The 17373-nt window shown below is 49.4% G+C and overlaps 1 protein-coding gene across 1 annotated transcript in view; it reads left to right on the top strand.

Annotated features, from left to right (window-relative positions):
* The window catches only part of LOC107111187 (sodium channel protein type 5 subunit alpha-like), a gene marked incomplete at both ends in the record, with an annotated part of 379380 nt that overhangs the window by 295068 nt on the left and 66939 nt on the right, over positions 1-17373 (top strand). Inside the window, 2 exons of the mRNA XM_015412116.1 lie at positions 4485-4639; positions 11235-11408. Coding sequence (XP_015267602.1) covers positions 4485-4639; positions 11235-11408 — 329 coding nt within the window. The remainder of the gene's footprint in view (positions 1-4484; positions 4640-11234; positions 11409-17373) is intronic.

Below are 17373 nucleotides of genomic sequence, written 5' to 3'. Positions count from 1 at the left end.
AAGATGGAACAGATTACATACCCAGTTAGGTAAAAAATAATGTGATAGACTCACTGCATGTAATTTTAATATTGTACCCCTGTTTATGGTGAAGTTAAAATCATAAATAAAAATTAAAAAGAGAGAGAGAGAACAGCTCTGAAAGAACTTATGACTGACTCAAAGTCACACCAGCAGCTGCATGTGAAGGAGTGGGGAATCAAACCCAGTTCTCCCAGATTAGAGTCAACGCTCCTAACCACTACACAAAACTGTCCCCATGTCACAAAAGCTGATTGGTAATGCCCAGATATTTATAGGTTTTACACTGCTCTATTGATATGCCGTGTATGCGCAGGAGAACTTGTTTTGGTCTATTCCGGAAAACCATAAGTTTGGTTTTCATGTAATTAATTGTAAGCTTCTCTTCATTTCCATAATCACCCAGACTATTTAGAAGGCTTTTGGGGCAGATTCTGTTTTGGGAAGTTAGTACCATGTCATCAGTATACAACAGGAGTGATATTTTCTGATGGTCTATAGAAGGCGAAACAAATTCTGAACCCGATAATTTGGAAACAATGTCATTTATGTACAGGTTGAATAGCAGGGGGGCTAAAACACACCCCTGCTTTACTCCTTTACCTACAGAAATACCTCTTGTTAAAGAGCCCGAAGTGCCCACCTTGATTTGTGTGTATGTGTCAGAGTGTAACTCCTGTATCGGAAGCAGCAAACTTTTATCAGTATTGGGGCGGGGGTTTCCGGTTAGGGCGGCGCCCAGCACAGACGTTTTCTGCAGAGTTCCAGCATTTTAAGGTTTTTTCTTATCTATTAGACTTGTTTTACAAGGCTTTTTTTTTTTTGAAGCAAGAACTGCATAACTTTAAAAGCTGCCAGCATTGGGGCTGATTGGCCCCGTGGTTTTCCCCCAAACCTGTTTTAGCATCCCAATCCACCCCTGCCACTATGGACAATTTCACACTTTCAGGTAAAGGTAAAGGTTTCCCTTGCTCGAAAGCCAGTCGAATTCGACTCTAGGGTTGCGGTGCTCATCTCCGTTTCCAAGCCGAAGAGCCAGCACTGTCCAAAGACGTTTCCATGGTCATGTGGCTGGCATGACTAAATGCCAAGGCACACAGAACGCTGTTACCTTCCCACCGAAGCGGTCCCTATTTATCTACTTGCATTTTCTTGCTATCATAGAATAGTCAGATCAAGAAGCAGCCAGGCAAGCTGCAGAGCCCCCCCCCCCGTCTAAAACAGTCCAGTGACACCTTTAAGACCAAGTTTTATTCAGGTAAAAGCTCTCCCTCCTCTGTGAGGACAGATCTGCATGTCCCCCCCGCCAACAGCTAGCAATCCAAAACAGTTCAGTGGACCCTGAGCAGTGGGTGTTGCCTTCTGACACATGTCAGGGGGTGTGGCATATGCAAATAATTTATGCTAATGAGTTATGCTAATGAGCTCCTGCACCTCTTTTTCTACGGAATGACCCCTGTGTAGGAGGTTTAGGAGAGCCAGTTTGGTCTAGTGGGTTAAGTGTACGGACTCTAATCTGGGAGAACCGGGTTTGAATCCCCACTCCTCCACTTGCACCTGCTGATGTGACCTTGGGTCAGTCACAAGCTCTGGCACAGCTGTCCTTGAAAAAGAGCAGTTTGTGTCAGAGTTCTCTCAGCCCCACCCACCTCACAGGGTGTCTGTTGTGGGGAGGGGAAGGGAAAAGGAGTTTGTAAGCCGCTCTGAGACTCCAAGTGAAGGGCGGGGTATAAATCCAATCTCTTCTTCTTCTTCTTCTCTAAATAGGTGAAGGTTGCATTATGTAATGTAGAAAAGAGCAAGAGTCTAGTAGCACCTTGAAGACTAACAACATCTGTGGCAGGGTGGGAGCTTTTGTGAGTCACTGCTCACTTCTGTTAGTAATATTCAATATTAATATCAAATGGATGAAGGTTATACTGTTATATATTTGGTGATGTCTTGCGCTCACAGCACAACCAGACCAACTGGAAAGGGTTAAAAGCTTATTATGTTACCCAAGGATTTGGGGGTGTTTTCGTAGAACCAGAGACCATAAATCAAATCTCCCAACATTATTGTACTTTTGTATTTAATTTGCAAAATGGTCTTGCTCAGCTGTGAACCATTTTAGTCATTGAAATCATGTGCCGCCGCCACCCCCTTCTCACATAAAGCTTAGTTCAGTGGTAGCGAACCTATGGCACGGGTGCCAGAGGTGGCACTCAGAGCCCTCTCTGTGGGCACGTGTGCCATCGCCCCAGCCAGGCCCAGACCATCATTAAAGTGTCGAATTCTCTGCCAAATAATTTTAAGTAAATGAAAGCATTTGGGATTGCTTTCCTTACTTTGTTTGGATCATCTTTAGTGAATGTATGAGTTGTTTTTCTAAAGTAAAACCTCAGTATTCAGGTTAAATTGCCGTGTTGGCACTTTACGATAAATAAGTGGTTTTTGGGTCGCAGTTTGGGCACTCGGTCTCTAAAAGGTTCGCCATCACTGGCTTAGTTGGTTAATTCACATGTGGACATATTGGTCGGCTCTTGGTGGAATGGGACGATTCCAGATTTCTCATACCTCTTGGTTGTAAACCCCCCCCACACACACACACACACCAATTCCATTTCAACCCTTGTGTGAACTGGACTTTGCATTGGCTACATTTCATGTCCCTTTCTAACTCCCTGCATTTTTCTCCAGTGAAGTACATACATTCCCCCCCTCCCCCGTTGTAATTTGTGTTTTAGTATTTCATGGGGTTTCTAACCTCCAGATGAGGCCGGGAGATCTGCCAGAATTACAGCCCAACTCTAGACTACGGGGATCCAGTCTGCTGGAGGAAATGGCTGCTTTGGAGAGCGCATGCATTAGATCCCCTCGAGGTCCTTCCTCTCCCCAAACCCCATCCTTCTCAGTAGGGCTGCCAAGTGGGGGCGGGGGGCGGGGAAACCCCCGCTTTGGAGGCCCAATTTCTGCTGCGCTGGAATTGGGCCCCGGGGGGAACTCCGCCCCCCAAAGCTGCAGCCATGTCGCTCATGTTGGGGGCGTGGCCCAGATCGCTGGGGGGAACCATATGGTTTCCCCCCCCAACGATCTGGGCCACGCCCCCAACATGAGCGACGTCACACATCACTTCCGTTGACGTGCTGGCGGCGCGCACGCGTATCCGGATCCGGCTCCCGGACCCATCAGAGCCTCCCCTGCCGGTGAGTTTGCAGGACTTGGCAACCCTACTTCTCAGACTGCACCCCCAAATCTCGAGGTGTTTCCAAACTAGGGTTACCAGCTCCAGGTTGAGAAATACCTGGAGATTTTGGGGGTGGAGGCTGAGAAGGGTAAGGTTTGGGGAGGGACTTGAATGGGGTATAATGCCATAGAGTCTGCCTTCCGAAGCAGCCATTTTCTCCAGGGGATTTGATCTCTATCGCCTAGAAATCCGTTGTAATCAGTGTTCCCTCTAAGATGAGTTAGTGTGAGCTAGCTCAGTTTTTTAGCCTCCAGCTCACACATTTTTCTTTTCGCTCAGGAAAGATGGCTCCAGATTGCTCGCTCACAACTTTTATGCCAGTAGCTCACAAAGTAGAATTTTTTGCCCACAAGACTCCACAGCTTAGAGGGAACATTGCTTGTAATCCCAGATCTCCAGCCACCACCTGGAGGTTGGCAACTGTATTCTGAACCCAGCGTTGGCAACCCTAGTATATCAATATCACGTATGTACTAATATAGTCATAGACCTAAATGCCATATAAACTGTGCATGAATCCCAAACAACCCTTTGGATACACAAGAATTGTAAAAGCAGCCACACAAAAAACAGAGGATTTGAAACCTTGGCTGATTCCGCATTGGCTTTTCCCTTCATTGTTTTACAAAACCCACATTGGAACAGAAATTCCCCTCTGCATCGCATGCTGCTTTCACTTCCTTTGATCGTTGGACTTTATGGTAGCCCCCACACTCCATGCCGCTTTCGCTTTCTTTGTTCATCGGATTTGATGGCAGCCTCCACACTCCATGCCGCTTCCGCTTTCTTTGTTCATCGGATTTTATTGTACCTTCTGTATAGATTTATGGCCATTTTATAGCCGTTCAGTGATGACTTTGCAGTCACTATGAGCTATTTGAATGTGGTTTTGAGCTGCACTTTTTCCTCCCAGTTGAGAAAATGTGGTGTGAATGCTAGATGCAGAATAGCCCCTTGAAGCACATGAACACATGCCTTAGACCTTTGGTCCATCGAAGTCAGTATTGTCTACCCACGGTGCTTGGGGGGGGTCAACAGTGGGAGGGCTTCTAATGTCCTGGCCCCACTGGTGGACCTCCTGATGGCACTGGTATTTCTGGCCACTGTGGGATACAGAGTGTTGGACTGGATGGGCCTTTGGCCTGATCCATCATTGGCGTCTCTTATGTTCTTATGTTCTTATGTTTCATCCCCTTTGGCATTAAACATTCTCTCTGGCCTGGCTTGCTCTTTTCAGCATGCGTCCGACTCTTCCCCTGCTGTTCTGTGGACACCACGAAATTTCCCGGGAGAGTTTGGTGGAGGCTCCGGAAAACCTGCTACCAAATTGTTGAACACAGCTGGTTCGAAACGTTCATTATATTTATGATCCTCCTGAGCAGCGGAGCACTGGTAAGCTTCAGAACTTACAATTTTCTCCTCATGATCCTTTAAAAAAAATATGCCTACACATGTGTGAAGAGAGCTTTCTGAATTATCGTTAATCTTCTAGAATCATCTCCCGCCCATCTGTGATTCAGTATGTCTTGCCTCTTTCTCTTCAACTGCTTTGCTGAGAGAGGCAGGAGGCATGTTGGGCAAACTCCCAGAAAGCAGAGAAGGAGATAAAGGTGATAGACTGTGTGGGGGGAATGGGCAGGATAAAGAAAAATTTGCTGTGGACAGTTCCAGCACTAGTTGAATGTTCTGATTCCCCCTGATGAAGCCTGCATGGCGAAAAGCGTAGGGACTTTGTATAATAAATCAGTCATCCATCACCTGGCATTTCCCCCCTTTTTGTTCTGTTGGGGAATCTGCAGCCTTTCATCTAGGGCTGAACCACGAACTGAACCACAAACCCATATGAACCAAGAGGTTGATTCACGAACCAATCCAGTTCATGAGCCATTTAAAGTTTAAACCCCTGCTTTCTGCTCACTTCTGCTTTTCGCGGGGAGCAGAAAGCAGGGGTATAAATGGCTGGGAGCGCTCAGCTGTTTTTTGTGAAGAGTAGAAAGCAGGGGTTTAAACTCCTACCTTCTGCTCTTCACGAACCACCACAAACTGCATCAAAGTTCATGAAAGTTCATGGCAGTACTTCAGTTCGTGAACATTGATTTGCAAACCACAAACCGGCCAAAATTCATGACAATTCTAAAGTTTGTCAGCCGGTTCGTGCCCATCCCTATCTGGGACAGCGTCTCCCCAGTTCCTGTATCAACTGGAGAATAGTGTACCTTTCCCTCAGTTTAGGATGTCTTTGTGTGACAGGAGTGATCTACTCCCTCCCCTCAACTTACTTTACGGGTCAGAGGGCCAAACTAGATACGAAAGTGTCCTTGTGGTCATCATGAGGAGCCATTTTAAAATGCCTCAAAGACGCTGCTGCCATTTTGAAATCGGTTTAAAATGCCTCAAAGACGCTGCTGCCATTTTGAAATCGGTTTACAATGACACAAGGACGCCACTGCCATCTTGAAGTAGTGTTAAGATGACGCAAGGATGCTGCCACCATTCGACAGCCATTTTAAAATGCCCCAAGGATGCCACCACCGTTCAGAAAGTCATTTAAAAGGCCGCCAGAGCAGCCCCTCACAGCATTTTTAAATTACTTCAAAATGGTGGTGGCCGCCACAAGGATGCCATTATAGCTAATTTGGCCCTAAGACTCAAAAGAAGAAGAAGAAGAAAAGATGGCATCTGAAGGAAAGGTTTGAATGAAACTCAAACTACACAGCTGAGTCAGTTGAATAATTCTTCCCCCAAACTAATTTCTTTAGTGCATCTCAGCTTTTGAAGGTTGGAATCAGAAGCAGAAAAGCATGAGGAGAGCTCTTGATCTTCTCCTTTCCTGATATCGTTCTGTTGAGAATTGTCCCCAAACTGCCGTTCCACTCATAGAGGAAGAGATATGAGATTCCCGTATTTCTTCTTCCCTCCGCTGGTGGTGGTGGTGGTGGTGGGAGAACAAACTGAGAGGGGGTAATTTTGAGTGGATGAAAGCAGGAAGAGAAGTTATTTATTTAAAACATATTTAGGCCGCCTTTCCACCTGGTCAGGGTCCCCAAGGCGGTGAATGTAAAAACCATTAGAACATTTGGATCATTAAAAAAAAAACAACAACATTTAACGTCATGAAATAATTCAGTAAAAACACATCGACCAACAACACCGGAACCAGGGAGGAGGGCCCGTAACCACAGGTCATTTCCTGCAGGAGCACACAGGAGCGGAGCTCCGGCAGTAAAGAGCCCAGGGGGCGGGCACATGCAACAAGCCCCGCCCCCTGCTCCCAGCAGCCCCAGGCTACGAGGAGCGAGAAGCAGCCAGGTAAGTTGCAGTGGGCGTTGCCTTCTGACACACTTCCGGTGATGTCAGGGGGTGTGGCACATGCAAATAAGTTATGATAATGAGTTATGCTACCAAAGGACTCCTGCCCGTAACCATTACTGGGGGTATGTCAAGCGAAACAAAAAAGTCTTCAGCTGCCGGGACACACTGATAGGGGGTGAAAAAGAGAGGGGAGGGCGGGATATAAATCAAAGAAATTTTTTAAAAAATAGAAGTGAGCAGAGCCATTTGGGAGATGGAGTCAGGGCAGGCTCCCTCCTATCCCCTCAGTTTAGGTATGAACCGAGTTCAAATGTCAGCTCGGGGATGCATCCGCTGGGTGGCCTCAGGTGCGGGAAGCGTTCTGGGCTCTTGGGGAAAGGGCTACGTAAATATTAGGCATGATAATTATCTCCCTGACAGACCATTACTGTGGAAATTGCTTTAGCTTTCATACGGCAAGCGGTCAATTCAGCTGCTGCTGATAAAGCAGCCGCCTGGAAATCCTGCCCTGGTTCTTTTAGGAGTGCCAAGAATGAACTGTGAGCAGTCTCGAAGATGTAGTTCTGCACAGCTTTCTGTATAGCCCTTCCCCATACAGCTCCATGGGTGCATGTGGTTCTCGGGGGGGAGGGGCTGTAGCTCAGTGGCAGAGCCTCTGCTTTGCATGCAGAAAGTCCCAGGTTCAATCCCTGTCATCTCCAGTTAAGAAGATCAGGTGATAAGTGGTGTGAAAGACCTCTACCTGAGACCCTAGACAGCCGCTGCCAATCTGAGTAGACAATAGAGACTGCGATGGACTGATGGTCTGGTTCAGTGATGGACTGATGGTCTATTTCAGTCCAGATGTTCCTCCTTCTTTGGTCCTCACTACGACCCTGTGAGGTTACACTGAAAGAGAGAGACTCGTTCAAAGAGTCAGCCAGGAAGTTACATGGCACAGTTGGGACTTGAGCCCAGGTCTCGCAGAACCTAGTCTGACTCTGTAACCACTCCACCACACACTGGCTAGCACGCCTGAGCGCATCTGAAGGGGGAAACGTAACAGTGCTGGTACCACCCGTGGCTGTATCACAGCTGAGATCCTTATTCCCAGTCCAGAGCGCTTTGGCGGTGGACCAAGACATTGGACTTGGCTGGGAAGCTGCCTTTTATGCCCACTGGGATGGAGCTGGGCCAGACTTCGCCTTCTGGAGTGGTTCCCTTTGCATCAGAGGACTCTGAGCTTTCTGCCAGGCTGTTTTCAATGAACGCTAACCCACTCTGTCTTCAACGCAGCCTTGGCTTCACTCAGCCTTGGCTCGGGCTCTCCTCGGTGCTAGTCACCTTAATTGGACAGCTTTCCCCCTTCCGGATAATGATGCCTGTCTAGCCTGCTCTCATCTGTTCCTGTTGCTGCCGCTTCTTCTAATGTCCCCCGCCCCCCAAAAAAAACCAGCTTGTGAGCAGTGTTCCCTCTGAGCTGTGGAGTCTTGTGAGCAAGAATTCTACTTTGTGAGCTACTGGCATTAAAGTTGTGAGCAAGCATTGGCTACTGCATCAATTAGTTTGCTCTGGAGCCCTCCTTCCTGAGCTAAGACAAAAATGTGTGAGCTGGAGGCTAAAAAACTGTGAGCCAGCTCACACTAACTCAGCTTAGAGGGAACACTGCTTGTGAGCTGGTTTGTCTCCCACAGCTTTGATATCGTGCAAAGAGTGTTTAGGATTTCATGGCTTCTAGAGCAGCTAGGTTCGAGTCCAGTAGCACCTGAGAGATCCACAAGATCTTCAAGGGATGAGCTTTTGAGAGTCAAAGGCTGCGGTCAGACGGACACGTTGCTCCGATGTCGTGGTGGCTCCCTACCAGATTTGAAGTGCGTGATCGGATGGCAATATCTCAGCTTAGAGGGAACACTGCTTGTGAGCTGGTTTGTCTCCCACAGCTTTGATATCGTGCAAAGAGTGTTTAGGATTTCATGGCTTCTAGAGCAGCTAGATTCGAGTCCAGTAGCGCCCGAGAGATCCACAAGATCTTCAAGGGATGAACTTTTGGGAGTCAAAGGCTGTGGTCAGACGGACAAGTTGCTCCGATGTTGTGGCGGCTCCCTACCAGATTTGAAGTGCGTGATCGGACGGCAATATCTGCCTCCCATCCCTCAGTTGTCGGCCCCCACCCCTGACTTTCCCACCACTGTATAAAGTCTGGTGTTTACGACTGAACTTGTCTCACTGTGAATTTCTAGGCATCTGATCTCTCTCTTGCGTGCTCAGACCACTTGGGGAGGTCTGATGCTTCTGGTCCTTGGCCGCCTTTCCCCCCTGCAGTTAGTGATGTGCGCATAAAGCAGTTCTGTGCCTGTGCACATTAGAGGGCTTTTTAAAGAAAGAAGCTGTCTGCCCGCTGCCTCCCATCCCTCAGTTGTCGGCCCCCACCCCTGACTTTCCCACCACTGTATAAAGTCTGGTGTTTACGACTGAACTTGTCTCACTGTGAATTTCTAGGCATCTGATCTCTCTCTTGCGTGCTCAGACCACTTGGGGAGGTCTGATGCTTCTGGTCCTTGGCCGCCTTTCCCCCCTGCAGTTAGCGATGTGCACATAACTGCATATCTGCTCCTAGCAAATAAGCAGTTATGTGCATATGCACATTAGAGGGGTTTTTTAAAGAAAGAAGCTGTCTGCCCGCTCTCTCCCTGGTGACCATGCAGTGGTGGGCTGAACAGTTGACCACGAGGTAAGGCAGGAATAGGGTAGCATGTCTGGTCGCACCTCTCTGGAACAAACAGCTCTGGAGAAATTAAAGGCGTGGCCAGACCGGGCCAAAGCCTGTCATCTGATCGCAGACAAAGGTCCCTTTGTCAGGTGTCAGGTATCTGACGAAGGGAGCTTTGGCTTTTGAAAGCTCATGCCCCCCCCATCTTGTTGGTTTCTGAGGTGCGACTGGACTCATGTCTAGATGTTCTACTGCAGACCAACATGGCTGCCCTCTGGGATATCCCTTTAGCCCTGAGTGGATGGGGGTGCATCACAGACGGGCTGTGGCTCAGTGGTGGAGCGGGTCCTTTGCATGCCAAAAGTCCCAGATATCATCCTTGGCACCTTCAGCCAGAAGATCAGGTCATAGTTGATGTGAAGGGCCTTTACTCTGAGACCTTGGAGAGCCACAGCCAGTCTGAGTAGGCAACATTGACCTTGGCAGACCAATGGGTAGACTCAACAGAAGTCAATTTATTCATGTCTTGGTGACCAACTCCCATGATCTCTGTAGGAAGCCACAGACTGTTTTCATCTGGCTATTGCCAGCTGTGTAGATCTGACTCCCTAAATGAGAGAACCACAAAGACGGGCCCACTGCATTTAGGTGAACTGTGCATGATTAGCTTAGGGAATCCAACCACAAGATGTGATCATGGCCACTAGTTCAGGTGACTCCGAAGAAGAATTATGACTCTGAAGAAGAATTAGACATGCTCATGGGAGAGCAAAAGTAGTAATTAGCCATAGTAGCAAAAAAGCACTTCCATGTTCAGAGGCAATATCTTTTATTACATGCTTGGGGGGCATACAACATAGGAAATCTGTGTCCTGTTTGTCAATTCCAAGAGAGTGCTGTTGGAAACAAGATCCCAGACTAGGTGGTCTCCTCCATCTGAGCAGCTGTTCACGTGGTCTTAAACGCTTTGTGGATCACGTTGCAAATCACCTTAACAGAGTAATTCTGTGCATAAATAGGCTGGCCTGAACCCCATGAAATCAATAGGCTGGGATACAAGACTCACTGGAAAACACAGTAATACTAGAAACAGTAGAAAAGAGGAAAAGAAGAAGACCCAACATGAGAGGGAGGGACTCAATCAAGGAAGCCACATGGGGCCTTTAGTCTGCAAGACCTGAACAAGGCTGCTAATGACAGGGCATGTTGGAGGTCATTAGTTCAAAGGACCACCACAAGTCAAAAGTGACATGGTGGCACATAACACAAACCGAGTATTCTCAGGGGTCATTTTGTAGAAAAAGAGGTGCAGGAGCTCATTCGCGTAACTCATTAGCGTAACTCATTAGCATAACTTATTTGCATATGCCACACCCCCTGGCATCACCGGAAGTGTGTCAGAAGGCAACACCCACTGCTCAGGCTCCACTGGACTGTTTTGGATTGCTAGCTATTGGGGGGGGAATTATTATGCAGATCTGTCCTCACAGAGGAGGGAGAGCTCATACCTGAATAAAACTTGGTCTTAAAGGTGCCACTAGACTGTTTTGGGCCGGGGGGGGGGCTCTGCAGCTTACCTGGCTGCTTCTTGCTCTGACTGAGGGCTGCTGGGAGCAGGGGGTGGGGCTTGTTGCATGTGCCCGTCCCCTGGGCTCTTTACTGCCGGTACTCTGCTCCTGTGCGCTCCTGCAGGAAATGACCCCTGAGTATTCTCACTCAAACATTTCGTAGACCGGGACTGTAAATTATCGTTCTTCTTGCAGAGAATGAAAAAGACAAATTGTGAAATTCTTTTTTTTAAAATGTCTTTCGAACAACCCTATGGCGACATTGAGCAAATCTGGTGTTTGGATGGGACCTTTGTTCATTGGCAAATATTTTGCACTGGTCTAGTTGTTTATTCCTAGAGCCGCCTTCTTGATTTTACCCCGCCGAGTAGATCATCTGAAGTACGTAGCACTGCAATAAGCTGCTTTCTCCTTCCAGGCATTTGAAGACATCTACCTTGAAGAGCGAAGGAACATTAAAACCATGTTGGAATACGCCGACCGTATCTTCACTTACATTTTTGTTCTGGAGATGCTTCTCAAATGGGTAGCTTACGGCTTTAAGAAGTACTTCACCAATGCCTGGTGCTGGCTCGATTTCCTCATTGTCGACGTAAGTATGGCTCTTCCTTCATGTTGGGTTGGAGAACGTTGTGGAATAAGTTTGGTTTTGAGCTATAATATATTTCTCAGGCTGGATGTGGTTTGGGTTCCACCAGGGATCCCCAATACGGTTCCCGCAGGAATCATGGTGGAGCCCACTGATGCCTTTGCTGGTGTCCACCAAGTGCTTTTTTTGGAAAGTGGGCAGGGTCGATGCTTCTGATTGGCCACTGGAGATTTGATTGCCTGTGCAGATTTTTTAAAAACATTGCCTTGTCAGCAGCGGCCACTACAGCACAAGGATCTTCACTGTGTGACAGTAGGCGAGCTGTGACAGCTGTTTTGTCGCTGGCTCCGCCTTCTGCAGCAGCCATTTTGTAGCTGCGCCCGTCTCACCGTGTCAGAATTTCAAAGGTGCCCATAGACTCAAAAAGTTTGGGGGCCCTGGGGTTACATCTGCTCCTACTTGGGTGTCAGCCGTTCTTTTCAGAGTCGAACAAAGAGTGCAGATCCCGAACCTTGTCACCTTTTATATCGAGCCAAGTGCCTTAACTCTATATACTCCTTTAACTGCTGAAATGTAGGGCTGGAATGATTTGCAACGACCGACCCCTTTGCCATTCCTCAACTTGAGGATGTTTAGCTGTGCGAAAGGCTTCCTTTACAAAGAGGGAGAGCAACCGTTGCACTGGAACGACTGATGGAAGAACAAGGAGCAAAGGAAGCAAATTGAGAGGAATCGAAGGAAGCACATTTAGGCTGGTTGTAAAGACATGCTTTATGGCAAATACCATTATCGAAGCTGGGTGGATGCATGTCCACCCCCACTTGGGTAATGGCATTTGCCAAGAAGGGGTGGGGTTTCCTAGGGATAAGTTTTAAGAGGGGAAATAATTGATGATGTTTGCTATTGCCGGGTGTCAATTGATTCTTGAGGGCCCCGGTCACACGGGAGGTTTTGGGCCGGAAGAGGGACGGATCGGGGGCGCAGCAAACGTGCGCGATCTCACCGCAACACCTGGGAATCGGCGCGCACCCGTCCCCAATCCGTCCCTACAGCCCAGTGCTGCGGAGCAAAAAAAAATCAAGTAAAGGGAAGGACTTACCTGAAACACCGCAGCAAGCGCGGCCATGGGATCGCCGGCGCATCCATCGTCAGGAGCATTCGAGGCTCCTGGCCAAACTGCGCATGCACACGCATGCGCAGCCGGCTGCCTCGGTCTCCCATCGGTGGCTTCCTCCCTGGCATCTGATCGTGCCGGGGAGCAACTGCGTGTCTCTTTTGGTGCGGCTCTAAAAAGCTGCACTTTGGCCGTGTTTTTTTCTGCCGTCTGGCAGGGGCCGAGGTTCCTTTTCACTCTGTCATTCTGCGAATGGCTGCTTTATGGGCCATTCGCAGGATAAAGTTCCAGAAACCTGCCCTGAAATTTTAGGTTGTTGTGTTTTGTTTTTTTTAAACTCCAATGGTGGAAACTGCCATCAAGTCTCAGCTGTCTTAAGGCGACTCAGCTGCCTTAGGGTTTCCAAGGCAAGAGGTGAACAGAGGTGGTTGTCCCTTGCCTGCCTCTGCGTAGCCCCTCTGGGCTTCCTCGGCGGTCTCCCACTGAACTGTGAACCGGGGCCGATCCGGCTTCCGAAATCTGACGAGACCGGGCTAGCCCGGACCGTCCAGGTCGGGGCGTTTCTGTGTTTTTGATAGATGCCAAGGGATTGGTGTCCTTTCCCCCCAGAATCCAAACTCACATTTTGATTTCACAGTCTAGATTGGGGTACTACATTGCAGATCCTGGGCAAAGGATTTGGAGGGTGGAGGTAGGGTTGCCGGGTCCCCACCCCACCCGTGACCACCGGTGGGGGATGGGGGAGTAGTGTGGCCAGATCCAGGTTGGGGGGTGGAGCCTGGGGAGGGCAGGGACCTCAGTGGGGTTCAGTGCCATAGAGTCCACCCTCCAGAGCATCCATTTGCTCCATCGGAACTGATCTCTGCAGTCTGGAGACAAGCTGTAATTCTGGGGGATCCCCAGGCCCCACCTGGAGGCTGGCATCCCTAGGAGTGGGGGGCATACAGATCTCTTTAAAATCCCAAGGGAGGTGTTCATTTCTTTCATTTATGCTAAAGCGGGGGCCAAGTCGTCTACTCTGGTCCCTCTTCACAGGTCTTCATAGAATCACAGAGGTGGGAGGGGCCTATCGGCCATCTAGTCCAACCCCCTGCTCAATGCAGGATCAGCCGAGAGCATCCCTGACAAGGGTTTGTCCAGCCGCTGCTTCAAGACTGCCAGGGAGGGGGAGCTCACCACCTTCCCAGGCAGCTGATTCTGCTGTCTGAACAACTCTTACTGTGGAAACGTTTTCCCTAATACCAGTTTGCTGTAGTGGTTAAGTGTATGGACTCTAATCTGGGAGAACCGGGTTTGATTCCCCACTCCTCCGCTTGCACCTGCTGGATGACCTTGGGCAAGCCATAGTTCTGTCAGAGCTGTTCTTGAAAAAGAGCAGTTTCTGTCAGAGCTCTCTCAGCCCCACCTGCCTCACAGGGTGTCTGTGGTGGCGAGGGGAAAGGGGAAGGGAAAGGAGTTTGTAAGACGCTCTGAGACACCTTTGGGTAGTGAAGGGCGGGGGATAAATCCAATCTCTTCTTCTTCTTCTGATACCCAGTGGGTACCTTCCCACCCTTAGTTTTAACCCAATTATTGTGAGTCCTCTCCTCTGCTGCCCACAGGAACAGCTCCTTAACCACCTCTAAGGGACAGCCCTTTAAATACTTCAAGAGAGCAATCGTGTCCCCCCCCCCACCTCCTCTTCTCCAGACTGAACATTCCCAAGTCCCTCAGCCTTTCCTCACAGGGCTTTGGTCTCCAGGCTTCCTGGCTTTCCCATTTGATTCAGTTCTTCTCTTTTCCCCGGCTGCTTACCCAGCTCTTTTCCTCATTCTTTCCTCAATTCCTTGTCGCCTCTGCTGTTGTTCTCACAGTCACAAGTGAATTGAAGGGACAAAGGCCAGCGGTGTTTCTGCGGTTCACGTCCACCTTATATACCTCACAAATAGTAGCTGAAGGGGATCTTCCCCCCCCCCAGCAGCTCATGTTTTTTAAAAAATATATATATTTAAAACATTTTAATGCCTCCTTTCCACCCAATCGGGGTCCCCAAAGCAGTGCGCGTAAAACATTAGAACAATTAAAAACAACACGTTGTCGAAGGTTTTCATGGCCGGAGTTCATTGGTTGTTGTAGATTTTCCGGTCTGTATGGCCGTGGTCTTGGCATTGTAGGACCTGACGTTTCGCCAGCCGCTGTGACTGGCATCCTCAGAGGCAGAGCTATTTTTGGGCAGGAACACACAGGAACGGAGTTCCGGCTGGCTCCCAAGTTGGCCACACCCAGCAGGAACTCATTAGCATAATAGGCCACACCCAACAACAGGAACTCATTCGGATTGGCTACAATTAGGGGTGTGTGGCCTAACATGCCAAAAGCCCTGGGTTTTGACCTGCTGACCACACTTCTGGTAACATGGGGAGGTGGCCTAATATGCTAATGAGCTGTGCTGTCACGGGTGTGGCCTAATATGCTAATGAGTTCCTGCTGGGCTTTTTCTACAAAAAAAGCCCTGCTCAGAGGTATAACCCAGAAAGATGGAGGACTCTCTGTGTCAAGGTGAGAAGAAAAACGGTAGGCAGGTAACTGATATCTACCCAGGAAGGTGGGGTAGGGCTGAGTAGGATCTCGAAGATAATAAAACGATTCAATAAAACAGTAAACAAACAACACCAGAACCACGGTTAACCAATAAGAACCACTACTGGGGGTAGGCCCAGCAAAACAAAAACTCAACATGTCGGATCCTACCCACTTGAGATGTCTCCTGGCAAGAGTTGCCAGCTCTGAGTTGGGAAATTCCTGGAGATTTGGGGGTGGAGCATAGGGTTTGGGAAAGGGGAGGGACCCCAGCAGCGTACAGTGCACCAGAGTCCACCCTCCAGAGCAGCCATCTTCTCCAGGGGAACTGGTCTTTGTCGTCCGGAGATCAATCGTAATAGCAGGAGATCGCTAGGTGCCACCTGGGGGTTGGCAGCCCTGCTTATGACACAAAGGCCATAGGCTTGTGTCGTGACCCTCAACGCATTACGTGACTTCCAGCACTGTGTGACAGCCAGAGGGGAAGGGATGACCATTTTGCCTTACCAAAAGAATCATAGAGTTGGAAGGGACCTCTAGGGTCATCTAGTTGCTTACCAGTGATAAAGGCAGGCAAAGTCTGAAGTCAGCTGTCTGATGAAGGCACCATGCCTGGAGAATAACTGACAGAGTCACTCATAAGTTGATGATATCATCAGCCTCCCCCCCCCCCGGCTTGCATCAATAGCCACTCTTCAGGCATTCTGCAGACCCTGACCTGTCCCGTGACTCCCTTGTCACCTGGCCACACCCCTCTCCCACTTGACTCTTCTGTAGCAACGGCAGCTGGGACACGTGTCCAATATTAGATCCCACCTAATGACTGAAACATGGGGCTCTTCTCTTTCACTATTATCCTTGTCCAGGTATCAGTGCTTTTGAAGATCCCTAGCCATGTCGCACGACACGTCTGCGCAACAGGGTTATGGGCCCAGGGTGAGTCCAGCCAGAGTCAAGGATCAAGCCTGAGTCCAGCCAGAGTCTAGCCGGAGCATCCAGGTGCTAAGGGGTCTGTGAGCTGTGAAGCCGGGAGCTGAGAGTCAGGAGCTGCAGTGGCTCAAGTGGTTAAGACGCTGAACTGCAGGCTGTGGAAGGTCGGTAGTTCAGCAGTTTGAGACCCGAGTGTGCCACATGACGGAGTGAGCTCCCGTCTCTAGTTCCAGCTCCTGCCAACCTAGCAGTTCGAAAGCAAGAAACTGCAAGCAGATAAATAGGTACCAGTTCAGTGGGAAGGTAACAGCGGTCCGTGCGCCTTGGTGTTTAGTCATGCCGGCCACATGACCACGGAAACGTCTTCGGACAGCGCTGGCTCATTGGCTTTGAAACGGAGATGAGCACCGCAACCCTAGAGTCGGATTCGACTGGCTTTCGAGCAAAAGAACCTTTACCTTTACTTTAGCCATGCTCCACCAGCATGGACCAAGCATAAGACAAAACAGTCGACATGCCAATAATATGTCACAAGGCAGAGCATTATGCATTTGCAAGTGCTAGCTGAGATGTTCAGGACCAGCTGCTGATTTCCCTTCCTACAACAAGAGGGACAGCCATGTAGGAGAGCAAGATCTGAGTCCAGTAGCACCTCCAAGGCCAAATGAGGTTTCCAGGGTACAAGCTTTTGAGAGTCATAGTTTCCTTTATCAGGTACCAGAGCTTTGACTCTGGACCCTTGGTGTTTGTGCTTGCGCATGCACTTGGACTTACCAAAGCGAGCCGGGTGGCGGACCTTGTGGATCCGGTGCCCTTGGTGGTGTGAGTCCGCAGCTTCTCAACCTGGTCCTTTGTTTTCAAATGTGGACCTGGTTGGGAGTGGTGGCAGATGGCCAGAAGATCAGCGCCTCCTCCTGAGAAGACCTAATTGGAGGCTGTGGTGGCGGCTGGAAGACTGGCAGGCCCCTGAGCGTTTCTACGGGAGGACCCGCAGAGGCAGCTGAAGGACCACGGAGTCCCACTGTGATCGATCCACTGGGGACTGTAAAGGAGCACCAGCGAGTAAGGACCACTGAGGCAACCGTAGTGTTTGCTGTCAAGTGTTTGACGACGAGTCTGTTGGGAATCTGCTAGGAATCTACTTGTGGCCTTGCAGGTTGTGCGTCCCCTTGGCTGCTGGACACCTTGACTGGTCCCAGCGGTTCTTGAGTGACCTGGACTCTTCATGGAAGGTTCTCTTGGTCTGTTCCTGGTTTGCGCTGTGGGCATGACGTTCTCGCTGGGCCAGCGTGCTGGTCTCAATGGGCTGTGAGTCGTCCATACTGTCCCCCCATCCCCCCCGGCTGGTGTGTTGACCCTGGGATC

Source organism: Gekko japonicus, unplaced genomic scaffold (assembly GCF_001447785.1).
Source record: "Gekko japonicus isolate JY-2015 unplaced genomic scaffold, Gekko_japonicus_V1.1 scaffold1755, whole genome shotgun sequence".
NCBI lineage: Eukaryota > Metazoa > Chordata > Lepidosauria > Squamata > Gekkonidae > Gekko > Gekko japonicus.
The sequence above is the reverse complement of the archived record's forward strand: the minus strand, read 5'-3'. Positions and strand labels throughout refer to the sequence as shown.